The 14,025-nt window shown below is 40.4% G+C and overlaps 1 protein-coding gene across 3 annotated transcripts in view; it reads right to left on the reverse strand.

The window, feature by feature from the left end:
- Positions 1 to 14,025, reverse strand: part of Ca10 (carbonic anhydrase 10 (inactive)) — a 512,317-nt gene that overhangs the window by 100,384 nt on the left and 397,908 nt on the right. For all 3 annotated transcript variants that reach the window (XM_085695654.2, XM_048446895.3, XM_048446896.3), the window contains exon 5: positions 6,435 to 6,620. In XM_085695654.2, the coding sequence (XP_085551780.1) occupies positions 6,435 to 6,620 (186 nt within the window). The remainder of the gene's footprint in view (positions 1 to 6,434; positions 6,621 to 14,025) is intronic.

Genomic DNA, 14,025 nt, shown 5'->3' on the forward strand with positions numbered 1-14,025 from the left:
TACTTTATAAATACATTTTTAAAATTTTCATGAAACATATTTTCCTCCTATGAAAATTCCAGAATTGCTAATTACTAACAATTCTCTCTCTCTCTCTCTCTTTCTCTCTCTCTCTCTCTCCCTCCCTCCCTCTCTCCCTCTCTCCCTCTCTTTCTCCCTCTCTCCAATTTTCAAGGGCATTTGAAGCTTTGGGCCTTTGGGCAGCTTCTATCTAAATATTCTATTTTCCAGTTTATTTTTATTTACATATTTTTATTTTATGTGTGTGGATGTTTGACCTGCATGCATGTGTGTATATCAGATGCACAATGAGGCCAGAAGAGGGTTTCACATACCCTGGAACTGGAGTTACAGATAATTATGAACCACCATGTGAGTGCTGAGAATAGAACCTGGGTCTTCTGAAAGAGCAGCCAGTGCTCTTAACTACTGAGCCTTCTCTCCAGCCCCTCCAGCTTCAGTTTGAATGCTGTTGATATTTTCTGTTTACTCACAAAATGTAACAAATTCAGAATTTCAAAGGAAAAACTATAATGGTTTTGTTCTTGGGACACTGATAGTTGATTGAGTTATTCATTCAGCTATTGAATGACTCATTTCACAAACATTACCGAAGCACTTATTGTATGTCAGACATTGCATTAGGCACATGGTGTCCAAATAATTTTTTTTGCTTAAAGAGTTTACTCAGATAATCTATGTCTTCATGCACTAAACATGTATTGACTGCCCTCATGTGCTCAACATACAAAGTGTTGAGAATACAGCAGTGACCAAACAAAAATTACCAATAGCAAAGAACATCTTTTCCAACAAAGCAAGAAGAAACAGGTATAAGGCACACTGTAATGGGCAGCATCATAGACTGGTTGGAGGGAGCACATTTTTTTAATGCAAAAATGGGCTATAAATGTTTTAATCTTTTTTCTGGACACATATGATCTCTGTTGCTTACTACTTCTGCTATTTGCTTTCATTATTTTGGTAAACAAATTTTTCAAACTGTAAACGACTCTTAGCTCCTCAGCTTAACTTGACTCACAAGGAAATGCTTCGCAAGTCCTTGAGAGCAGGGATATACAACTTTCAATGGAAGTGGAGAAGAGGCAGAACCCTACTGGATGGGAGGATGGAGGGAGTCTCAGGATGTTGAACTAGGGAGACTGAGGTAGATGACAGTTGGAGAGATAAATCTGGCTCTCATAGTGGAGCAAAGAGCGTTCTTGTGGCACATGACTTACGGTAGCACTTCCATGTTTGTCATCCATATTCTTGTTATATTTAAGTACCCTAGTTCTTATTCCCCCTTAACCTCGAATCAAGCCAATAAAGAATCTCTATCATGAGGTCCCAGTAAAGCAGCAAAATGCTAGACATATTGTCTTTAACTCCCCCAATCCTACAGCAGTCTGTCCCTACTGGGGCCCTGGTTCTCACTTGTTCCTCAGCAGTTACTATACTCTATCTAGCATGTGTCAGCACACCTTGGTGTTAATCTCTTATATTTTTTGGTTGTGAGCCTAGTCCTTAATGGCTGAGCTATCTCTGCAGCCCTTGGTGTTAGCTTCTTATTTCTACCAATTCGTGTTGTTTATGTGGAGTTGTCTCTCAAGGATGCAGATAATTGATTCCTTGAAGAGAATGAGGCTGCATTGTCTGTTTCTGCTACTGATTCTGAAAGAGTCTCCTTTCTGATTCAGAGACACACAAAAAAATAGATCCATCCTATATTTCACATGTGACTTTCAGTCTCCCTATTCAATCAAAAAGTACGATGTACATCACCATAGCAACACTATGGACTTTCCCTCCCTGTCTTTTGAGCAGAACTGGAGACTCTAGAGGCTGGGATCCAGGAAGGTCAATGCTGCTACTTCACCTTCAGAGGGAGCAGCAAGCATGACGATTTGAAAGACTGTTCAACATTCTTTCTTATTATGATCCAGGACAGCTATTTCATCAGCTTCTCTTAGAATAAACCTCAAATATGTCCACGTTGTCAATGTGTACAACCATGTTCAGTATGCAACACACATATACATGTATGTTTGTGTGTAAATACATGTGTACCCTATATATGTATTACTCAATAAACTTGTGGCTTTTCTGAATAGAAACTGGGTACTGTGTGCTCAGAGCCTAGCATGTAGCAGGAGTACAATAGACATGGAAAGAGCAGAAAATGAATCAAAGATTGGGCCATACATGCACATACAGCTAGTACAGCTTCCAGGGAGCTGCTTTATCCCTTGGGAATGAAGAACTCAAAGGAGGTTTTGAAGATGAAATTGTCCAATTTCTCCCAAGTAAGAAAGATTTTCTTTCTTGTCTAGCCTCACTATTGGAACTTAATCCACAGACATGATTCTTTCCCAATATTATCTTTTGTTTCATCCTACAAATAACCTACTTTATACTAGATATTAATCTAAGCACTTGAAATGATTAGCAAGCTAAGGAGCTTGATTATTAAAAACAGTTAATTCTCACCTTTAAAAAAATTAAGACATTTGAATCCCTGAATGTGCTCATTTATCACAACCCCCAATAAGGCATTCAGGAATTCTTCATGTAGGACATTAATCACTTTTACAAAAATATGCAGTTGTTAATGGCATCTTACATCCACACAGTTTTATAAAAACAAAGCAAATGATTACCATCAATTATAATAACCTCATTCGACAAAGCTACAGTTAATATGCAGCTCTTCAGATAGCCACCACTGCAGTGTGCCAAGGAAAATGCCTGATATTAATCGACTCATCATGGTCAGCATCGATAGATGGGGCAGCTGGCAATGTGATTACACACTGTCAACACAGTAAACACATGCTTTGTTGCAAGAAGTGTCTTCTTGGGTCCTCTTAAAGGTCAGCCAGAAACAGAGACTGAGGGAGGCTTTGAAGACAATACAAAAGAAATAGGAAAAGTTAAGTTGCAGGGTGATAGATATTTGCCTTTTCTGAGGCTAACTGGAATTTCATTGGAAGAAAGTATGGACTGGGTAGAGTTTAGTAATTAGAAGGTGCATTAAAATGAATAGTTTCCCCATTGGCTAATATGTGGTCAGGGCTTAATAAATCAAACGATGGGAATTCACTATTTTCAGAAGCAAACTCATTTCATTGATAGCTAGCGCCCACTGTTAGAACGCGTATTAAGCTGAATACCTTCTGTCCACAGCGTCCACTATCGGCCCTTCATGGGGCACAGGTGTTCTACTCTTCTTGTTCACGAGAGCAGGCTAATTATCTCAAAAGTCAACTTTGTGCACAGTGATCCTCATATGACATCATTTAGAGCCTCCAAAATGCTGGTTTCTAGCATTGAAACCAGACCAGCTTAGAGATCATGCAAACAGAGGGACTTGGGGAGAAATGCAATGACATTAGTGTAATCTGCCCGGGGCGAGACATAACTGTACTGATGCTGGGGCTGTTCTGCAGAGAGAGAGAGAGAGAGAGAGAGAGAGAGAGAGAGAGAGAGAGAGAGAGAGAGAGAGAGAGAGAGAGACAGAGAGACAGAGAGAGACAGAGAGAAAGACACAGAGAGAGAGTGACAGAGAGAGAGAGACAGAGAGACAGAGAGACAGAGAGAGAGAGACAGAGAGAGAGGGAGGGAGGGAGAGATCCGATGTGTGTTCCTACTTCTTGGGAAGCTCTTCCTCGGTCTGCACTGTACCCCAGCTTGCCATTTCAATATGCAGTTACTATTAGGTCCCTATCTTTCCCTTCCTCACAGTAAGGAGGTGTTATATTTTCTCTTTTTAGAAAAGTGAGACTTTCGGGCAGAACAGAGCATTTCCTATAGCTGGCATGGTGATTGCTAACCAGTATGCCCCGGGAATATACAGACCCAGAACACACTGCCTGAGATACAGGTTCATCTGCTCTGGGGAAGGACTGGAGCATCGGTTTGGACGGTGCCTACCACCCTTGTTATTTCTTATTTGCTGCTCTGTTTAAATGTTTTCATTAATAAACACTAAAAAACAGTTAATAATGGACCATAATCAGGTTCACCTGGGAACTTTTATTTTTTTTCTGAGACAAGGCATTGCTGTGTAGCTCAGGCTAACTTCAAATGTCTGATCATCCTGCTTCTGCCTTCCTCATGCTGGTGTTACAGACACGTCTTTCTGGGAAATTTCAAATGTAGATTCTTTGAGGTATTTAGTCTCTGTGGCTTGTAATGGGCCCAGGAAAATTAAAATGCTAAGAGATTAAATTTTTATGTATGTATCCACTAAAAATCATGAGTTGTTAATGTACATATTACAAATCACTCTACAGAAGAACTGAAGAAACAGTGTAAAGATTTTAATTGTACCCATCTACATTTTTACCCACTCATTTAAATGGTGTTTCTGCTTTGAAGCAATGATGTGGTCAGTGCTGAAATATGACAGTAAAGAGCAGAAATAATGACCAATGAGCAAGTAAGTCAGCAGATAAAGAGGCAACAAGCTTTAAAATAACATATTATTATAAGGAAGAATTAAGTCCTCTTTATGTATCTCCTGCTTGAGACTGACCTTCCCCAGTGCCTCTGCACTGAGAGGTTTTAGCCTGCGTTGGTCACACTCCCTGTGCTGTTCTAGTTCAGGGCCTGTAGTTACAGAGAGGAGTTTTCTGTTGCTTGGTTACTTTTAGCAGACATCTTTAATCAATCCTAGCACATTTCCCCTTACAGATTTGGAAAGAATCCCATGCTGTAGCTGAAGCCCATTGTCTATGCAGCCATTACTAATAGATGATAGACAAAGTACCACGTGAGCTCTCCATGCAGTGTCTCAAACACACAGTGCCCTGACATGCCTGGAGGCCCCGTTCACGTCCCACCCCTCAGTTCCTGCTTTATCTTTTCTTTAAAGTCTATCAACTGAGCACTCCTTACATCTGGGATCCCACTAAAATTTTAAAATATCTTTGAGAGGTGTCTAAATTGTGCCTTAGAAGAACCACGTGACATCCCAAGATAACACGGTATTGTATCAAAGCAGGGGCTACAAATTCAGGCCCTTTGACTCCAACGCTGATATTTTAAAATTATTCTTCATTGCTTCTCTCCAAGCCCAGTTCAAAGGGTACCTCCCCTATGAAGCTTCTCCTGACCTCTTCCAGTAAAATGCATCATGACTTTCTTTGAGGCGGCCAGGGCCTTTTTGTACATCTCCATTTCAACATGATGTTATAGTTCAATGATTTGAATATAGTCCCTTTTGAACTCATTTGGGGTGAGAACTCTTTTCTTCTTTTTCAGTTTTAAATCCATGTAACCCTAGTAACTAGTAGGGTATCTAGACCGACTCTTAGTCTATGCATTTTGAATGCACACCAAATCTGGCTCATAAATTTCTTTAACTTGTGGTCTATTTGGTGGTATATAGCCTTAACACCTTTAAAAAAATGCCAGATTTTAACCATACCATTAAATAACAAAATAAAAGACCACAATAAATGTACACTCTTGTAATTTTAAAGTCTTTTTGACACCAGTTCTTGAGACTTACTAGGAACCTTCTTACTGGTTACTTATTACATGAGGACCCCAATCCTTTGGTTATAATTGTGCACAGGTGTAAAGAGTGAAATAAGTCACAAGTAATCCATCACAGATGAAATCTGGCTAAACCTTAGTATCTGTTATCTCATCTGAAACTATGTTCATTGCATGACTTTTATTCACTTTTATGTGAACTGATGGTGGCACACGACGGCACTCATCATCACAGGTGTGACACAATGAAATTTCCATTCGGCAGAATTTCAGGCAAACTCCTCAGTTCCTTGACATGATTTCTCAGTACACCATATGCTTAGACAAGTAAGATGCACTTCACCAGAAGGGAGCTATGCTGTCGTATGGGATGCATGAGACGCCGATGACCCAGAGAGGTAAAAGCGAAGAGGCACAGAAAAGGTGAGGGCTTGATCTTAAATAATTTTGATGGTGAGCCTAGCCTTTAACGGCTGAGCCATCCCTCCAGGCTAAGCTTAACTAATTCTCTAGTGGTTCTCAACCTCCCACATGGGTCACAGATCAGATATCTACATTATGCTTCATAAGAGTACCAAAAATTACAGTTATGAAGAAGCAACAAAAATAATTTTATGGTGGGGGTCACCACAACATGAGGAACTGTATTAAAGAGTTGCAGCATTAGGAAGGTTGAGAGCCACCTCTCGGACGTGTCAGGGCCTGAGTTCCAAGCGACCTGTGCTAGGCTTTAGGAAGGAAATACTGCTTCACTGTAACCTCTCCGGGTAACCTGTAATCCAGGATGCAAAAGATGGAGAAAGGAGGTGGAGACCTCCTCTTTTCACAGAGTCAAGGGAAGCCTTCCCATCTGTGATTCTACTTCGGATCAAAACAGGCACCAAATCTTACAAGTGGGCACCAAATGTTAACACTTTGGTGGATTTACCTACCTCCCCAGAGAAGGCCTGTCCATTGAGGAGATGCTCGGACCCTTGGCTGTCCTCACTCCCAAAGTGTAGCCGGATCTCCTCCAGTCGGTGGCTATATGTCATAGGTCCTCCTGAAATGTTGACCAAGTGCTCCTTGTCCAGGCGGAGGGAAACATGCCTTCCAGTGTTGTACATGGTCCCACTGACCTACAAAGAAATGGGTAACAGGTCAGACAGGGTTTTTCCTTCCATTTCTCCCCAAACCCAGAGAGGTGCATGGTAGACCCATGCCATTTATGTAACACATCAGAATAAATCCACATGTGTGGAAGGGCATGGCGGCCTCTTCAGAGGGCTTTCCTTCCACACCTGGCTTCTAATGTAGTTCCAGGGAAGCATAAGTCACATTATCTTTCAGGAACTTTGAAGAGAGGCACTTCAGAGATTTCGTTTTCGCCAACTGTGACAACTATTTTATATATTGCACCTTATAAAAATTACTTTGCCCTTTGGAATGTAGAGATGGTGTAGAAGTTCAGACTCTCGAATGTAAGGAGTCAGAGAAAGCAATGCACAGAGAGTTTAAGGGAGCCAAGTGAGAGATGAGAAAGCCACCATGGGTGACCAGGAGCAAGCCCCGGTGACAGATTGATACACTTTGAAGTCTCAAGCACCCAGTCCAGCTGTCCTGGTTAGCTCTCTCTTCCATCCTGGTAGCAAACATCACACAGAAAGAGTTCAGGTCACATGGGGTCCCATCTCTCACATCCAAACCTTATTTCTCATTCCCAGTCCCATCTCACTTCAGTTCCTTCCACTACCAAACTTAGCACTTCTTCCCTCCCTTCTTGCCTTTTTCTTTGAATCAACACTCAGCCTCATTTTCTGGTCTATGACCTTAGCACAGCTCTACAAGTGACCCCATGTCATACCTATCTGGGAGCCTTCCTTACTTTCTTGGGTTAGCCCAGGGAGCTTAAGGGAGACTTGGAAGGAAACTTTATGTGTTGCTTCTAGGTTACTAGATGCTGAATTACTAGGATATTCACCCTATTTACTCTGACCCTTTAGGCATATAGTTTTCTCTTAGCGATTTCACAAAGACTCCATGTAACTTCCATTTATTTGTCTATCTGCCGGTTAATCAATCAATCAATCAATCATTTACCTATCTATCATCTATCAATCATCTATAACCCAATATCTGGCTGTCTATCTGTGACCTTAATTAGAGAGTGTGTCTTTTTATGTAGCTCAAGCTGGTCTGAAACATCCAATCCTCAGGTCTTAAGTTCTGGGACTATAGCTATGTACCATTATGCCTGGCTTAATGAAATGTTCGGTAATGTTATTAGATCTGGTCTTTGAATATTTGCCCAGAGGCCTCCCCTTCTACCTTTCTGACCCTTGTTTTGTATGACTTTAGTTTAGTTCTTAGATTGCTCACTACTCCATTAACCTGCTCTTTTGCTGTGAGGCATGGTCCATGTGGGGACAGATGGCCAAAGGGAGGAGCGAGTGAGGAAGAATGAAAGCGAGCAGGAGGGTAAACAGAGGAGAATCACTAGAATTCTGTAGTTTTCGGCATTGCTTTTCTCCAGTTTCTTCAGGGCACCTGAACTGCATTTATCAGATACTTTCCATCTTATTGGCATTTGTTTTTAAAGTTAACTGTTCCTTGTAACCAAATGATCTGGGGGAAAGTTCCTTCTGTTCTCCAGTCTGAAGCATGTACACAGCTAACCCCTAAGACGAAAGGAGAATATACCTCTTTTAGGCTCCAGACTTTCTTTGTATGTAATGGTTTAAGGTTTGACATTGCTTCCACTATCAAATAAAATTTGTCTTTTCTAATTATTAGAATAATATAGAGACACTATATTGTATATATAACAGAAAAGTTTAAGGAATAGTCATAATTTCAGAATTAAACAAATATGACTAGTATTTTGGTAATAAAAGTTTCATACTCATAAATATATATTTTATGAGATTATCATATAAATGTGGGCATAAATATGTTATTTTCACATACATGTATTATATCTGACTTACTAATGCTATTTTCTACTAACACAAATATTTCTAGGCTATGATCTGCTATTCAATCTCACTTTAAAACAGCTGCAAGTAGTCTATGGCAAAAATAGAGTCTATTGCGGAATCTTTACAACTCTTCCACTGTGTTACATATCCTCGCGGCTGAAACAGCTCACCAATCTAGGGGCATCTCACTAAGCAAATTCTGAGAGTGTTTGCTATGCGTGGCAGCATGCATCTGCTATGAGAAGTGGCTTCCAAGGAGCAGAGCTGGACGTCTGCAATGCTCTTCTCATGCCAGGGAATCGTGAGCTCTAACTGCACCACCAATGAACAGCTGTCATGAGTCCGTTTAGCCTGATGCCTTGCACCACTGACAACCTCCACACTTCAAAAGACCCCTTCGTCAGAATGCTCTGATACGTCTAAAGAAAATGGTTGCATATTTGAGCAACACCTCAATCAAAGCTTGTATCCCATGCTCTTCTGCATTTCCCCCAGTGTTCTGAAAACACACCGACATAAAGAAAGTGTAAAAATTGGGGTCTTTGATGTCAAAGGATTCCCAATCCACACCTTGCCAGCTATGTAACTCTGGAAGATTTACCTAATTTCATGAAGCTTCAGTTTCATAACCATACCACAGACATAACACAAGTTCCTTCATGGAAATGAGGGGTGAGAAAGGAAACAACCAAAACAAAGCTATAAGACATCTTCAAAACAAATAGTTAAGTGGCGGACTAATTAGTAGTTACTTTAAATACAAAGGGACCTTGTTTATATGAGGTTTCTAAAGCAGTCCAGATTGCAGAGACAGAAAGTAGAACAGAGTTGGGAGAGTTTGGGGTCAGGAAAGAAAGGGAAGTTAATATTTAGTGAACATAAAGTCCCAGTTTTGCAAGATAAAGAGTTTTGAAGGTGAATAGAGGGAAGGGCATGTGGTGACATAAATGTATTTAATGCTGTTGAACTTAAAATGATTAAGATGCCAACGTTTAAGGGATGTGCATTTTATTAACAATAAAAATAAAAAACTCCCCTAGGAAGTCATATTATTAAATAAACAATATTTGCATGGACTAAACATTTTCATTCTCTTCCTTCTCTCTTTTGGCTATTGGATGCATGTCTCACTGATGTGGAAGGATCCTCCTCCTCCATCTCTCTAACTCCATTTACTTCTCTGGTGTGGGAGAATTGTCTGTATTCTGTCAATCACGTATTTTAATAAAACGCTGATTGGCCAGGCAGGAAGTAGAGGCGGGTCAACCAGACAGGAAGTAGAGGCAGGGCACTGAGAACAGGCATATTCTGGAAAGCAGGAAGCTCCCTCCGCCAGTTCTGCCCAGACCACTGGAGAGGAAAGATGTAAGCTGCCCAGCTGAAAAAGGTACTGAGCCATGTGGCTAACGTAGATAAGGATAATGGGGTAACATAAGTTATAAGAGCTAATAAGTAGCCTGACCTAATGGGCCATTCAGCTTTATAATCTTACGGAGTCTTGTGTGCGATTTTCTTTGTGACTTGCCGGCTGTGGGGTATTGGGCAGGAACAGAAACCCCAACAAACTGGCCCTCATGTTACACTTCTCTTTCCAGAACCTGGTAGATCATAATGGTACTCATAGAACATTACTCAACTTCTACTTTCAGATGCTCCATTTGCCTCTCCCTTTGGACTTTAATGTGTTAGATATGGGGAACAGACAACAAATTTAGAAGACTAAAAAGAGAAATAAAATTAGGAGAATCAAAAAATAAATCATTGTGTCTTTGGTTTCTCTATTTCTCCCCATTTTCCTTCTATACACATGGTTGTATCTTCATTCTTCATTCATTCATTCATTCATTCATTCATTCAATCATTCATTCATTTTCATTGACTCCTTCACTCATCAGCAATTCACTCATCCCGGTTCAGAAATGGTTACATATTACTGATTGTGCTAGGAGCTAGGGATACTAGAGGAGCATGCATGGTCTACAAAACTCTCATTTCTATATGCAAGTTCCCAGTGTGCAGGCAGCTGGGGGAATATGTAACATACACCACTATGTTGTTACAATTAGATGCAACATCTCCTTATCTCTACCCTTTCCCTAGACAATGAAATAACATTAATTTGTATTAATCATAAAAATATGTGTAGCCAGGGTACGGTTTGTTGCACTTTAATTTAAAAATAAAGGCTTGACAATGTTATGTATGATATCTGAATCTAACAGTACATCTGCACGGTAGTAATTAACACTGCACCAGTGTCGTTTTATCTGTAATGCTAATTACTGTGTTTCCAATGAATGACTTTGGTGCACAGCATGTTGGGAAAAGTTTATTTATGCAGACCAGGAAACAGGTGAGTGGAGAAGCTGAAGCTGTAGGGGATATCCAGGTTGCCTCTGGCTGCCCCACAGCTCTCTAGCCTTTTTTTAAAAAATTCATTGCAACCTGCAGCAAGTAGTGTGTGTGTGTGTGTGTGTGTGTGTGTGTGTGTGTGTGTGTGTGTGTGTGTTTTGCCCATTTTGCAAATGAAGGAATTTAGGGAGGTTGATAAGGGTTCGGTGACTTGTCCAGAATCATAACACATACACTGAGGACCAGTTATCTTGATGTGAGCAAAAGCAATGGTCTCTGCCTATTTCAGATGGAAGTTTGGTGTTAAGTGTCATTTTTTCTGTATACTGCAGATAAGGTCTTAGGCAGTTCTGGGATTGGGGAGAAACAGGATTGTTTTTCAAGAACATGCAAGACTCCGATTAGATACTAGGCTGCTGTCGTCGGATGAAGACCCAAGAAGACTTTGTTTCCCTAGCTATAGACATTTATACTAGTTTAAGCCTAGTTGGAGCTACATGTATTAAAGGAAGCAGGACATATATGCCTGTAGAGATAGTATGTCAATAAATAATATCAATAACTTGAGGCCATATAAAAATAATGCTCTTTTGTAAACCAAATAATCAAACATAAATAGATTAAAATAAACAAGGGAAAAACAGAAACTGATGTGGCATTCCCCTCTGTATGCTATAAGTACCATTGGTTAATAAAAAAAAATCTGTGCTGGGCCTGGCAGGGCATGATAGAGGTAAGCAGAGAAAACTAAACTGAGTGCTGGGAGGAAGAAGGCAGAGTCAGAGAGAAAGAAGCCAAGTAGAACCACTGGAGACAGATGCCAAAACTTTATCCAGTAAGTCACAGCCTCGTGGTGATACACAGATTAATAGAAACGGGTTAAATTAAGATGTAAGAGTTAGCCAATAAGAAGCTAGAGCTAATGGGCCAAGCAGTTTATAATTAATGTAGTCCTCTGCGTGTTACTTTGGGACTGAACAACTGTGGGACCAGGTAGGAGAAACCCCCTACAACAAGCAACCCCAAATTCACCATGTTTATTTGATAACATTGGATGCCCTTGGGGAGCAAGCACAGTTCTGGAACAGTGGTTAAAGATCTGCCAGGCTTCTTCTTAGTGTGTTCATCTTCTAGCTCATTACATAGACAGCCCTCTATTAAAGGAAATGATTTTGCTCAGTGCATCTTTTAAGGTAAGAGAAGCATTCATTCTTTGAGAGTTGGCCACAGTCTGACACTAGCAGATTGCATCTTTACTTGAGGTCAGAATGGCTGCTAAATTATAAAGGTTTTCCCCTTTAAATCCTTACAGTTTCTTCCTCAAGAGATGCAGCACCCCTCTTGGTGAGGGACTTAGGCCTGGGCCATTTGCTTCACTTTGGGTGGGAAGATGTCAAGCTAAACCCATGTGTGTGATGGCAGCTTCTCATAGGGATGACACCCCTTGACTACCTTCTGTGGTCTTTTGTGTTCTGAAACAAACAGCTATCCTGTGGAAAAGGTGTCTTTGACTCTTCAACCTATATATTTTGAAAATACCCTGACTTCAAATTTTAAGTCAAAAGATATGTTATTTTAGAGAAGTTTGCTTTTGTTTCCACAGTAAATGAGAGGCTATGTATTCATTCTGGGTTAAGAAAAGTAAGGTTTGATCAAAGAAGACCCCCCAAAAATCTCCCATAAGAAAGGATGACCTAGATTACCCAACATTTTAGAGTACCTCTGTCACAATTTCCTTTGAGTTCTACATCCAGAACAGCTTAAAGACTATTGCCTGAGATGATCCAGTCTAACAGAATACTCCAGTCAGTACTTGACTATAATCCTAAATTTTCTTTGGGTCTCCAAAAGATTATCAGTACCCCTAATCAGCAGAAAGTAGCCTAGAAAACTATGCCCACATTCCCAAAAAGTGAATTATGGATGTTTGTCTTTGTTTAGAGTGTTGGTTGCAAGTTGTTATAGATAATGGTCAGGAAAAAAGCTAAACAAAAGAGATAATGTTCAGAGTTCTTGTTTTGAAAAGAAAAAAGGGGCAAATTCTTTGGGATAATGTTCTTGTATATGGTAAAGTTTTGTCACTCATATTAGTTTAATAAAATGCCAATTGACCAGTAGCCAGGCAGGAAGTATAGATGGGGTGACCAGACTAAGAAAATTCTAGGAAGAGGAAAGTCAGAGAGTCAGTCTCCAGGCAGATGCAGAGGAAGCAAGATGAAAATGCCTTACTGTTACCAAGCTTCATGGCTAAATATAGATAAGAATTATGGGTTTATGTAAGTTATAAGAGCTAGTTAATAATAAGCCTGAGCTAAGGGGCCAAACAATTTATGATTAATATAAGCTTCTGCTTGTTTCTTTAGGACTGAATGGCTGTAGGTTTCCAGTGACATGTTTCCATGAGTCAGGCCCATCTCCTGAAGGCATCACAGTCTTTGAACTGGGGCAATAAGCTTGGGAATGAGCATTCAGAACAGGAGCCTTTGAAGGCCACTGCAGATTGAAAGCACAATTTCAATCTTTGGGTTTATTTACCTTTCTGGGTGTAACTTGCTCTTGGCCATGCTCACTGATCATACAGGAATTATAGTAACACAAGAATTGTGGTCCTCTTGCATTCTCCCTTGTCCTTTGAGTGGTTATTTAGCCTGGCTGTGCCTTGTTTCCTGACCTAGAAAGCGAGATGACCAGGGCATGATGACATTTGCATTGCTGAGATGTGGCCTGACTCAGCAGATTGTGTTTTTGCTGTTGCCATAAAACACACACGATTGTAAACACACTGGGTGAAGGATATACAAGACATCCCTAGCAGCTGCAGTGACTGGCACATTCCAGGTAGCATTCTTGTTACAGTTGTACCTATTATCTCATTTAATGCTTACACTGACCTTGTGAGGCAGGCTAACTTGTTCTTTATCCTTTGATGGAGAATCTTAATGGATTAAAGACTGTGCTTCAAGTTTCTCTATGGGAGCTGGATGGAGGTGGCACAAACTTTTAATCCCAGCACTCTGGAGAGAGAGGCAGGCAGATATCTGAGTTCAAGGTCAGTCTGGTCTACCTAGGACAGTTGGGACTACACAAAGAAACCCTGACTTGGACAACAAAGAATAATAAAAAGGTTGGGACAACACAAAGAAACCCTGACTTGAACAACAAAGAATAATAATAATAAAAAAAGAGTTTCGTCGTGGGAAACCACAAGAACCAG

Source organism: Myodes glareolus, chromosome 9 (assembly GCF_982192425.1).
Source record: "Myodes glareolus chromosome 9, mMyoGla1.1, whole genome shotgun sequence".
NCBI classification, from domain to species: domain Eukaryota; kingdom Metazoa; phylum Chordata; class Mammalia; order Rodentia; family Cricetidae; genus Myodes; species Myodes glareolus.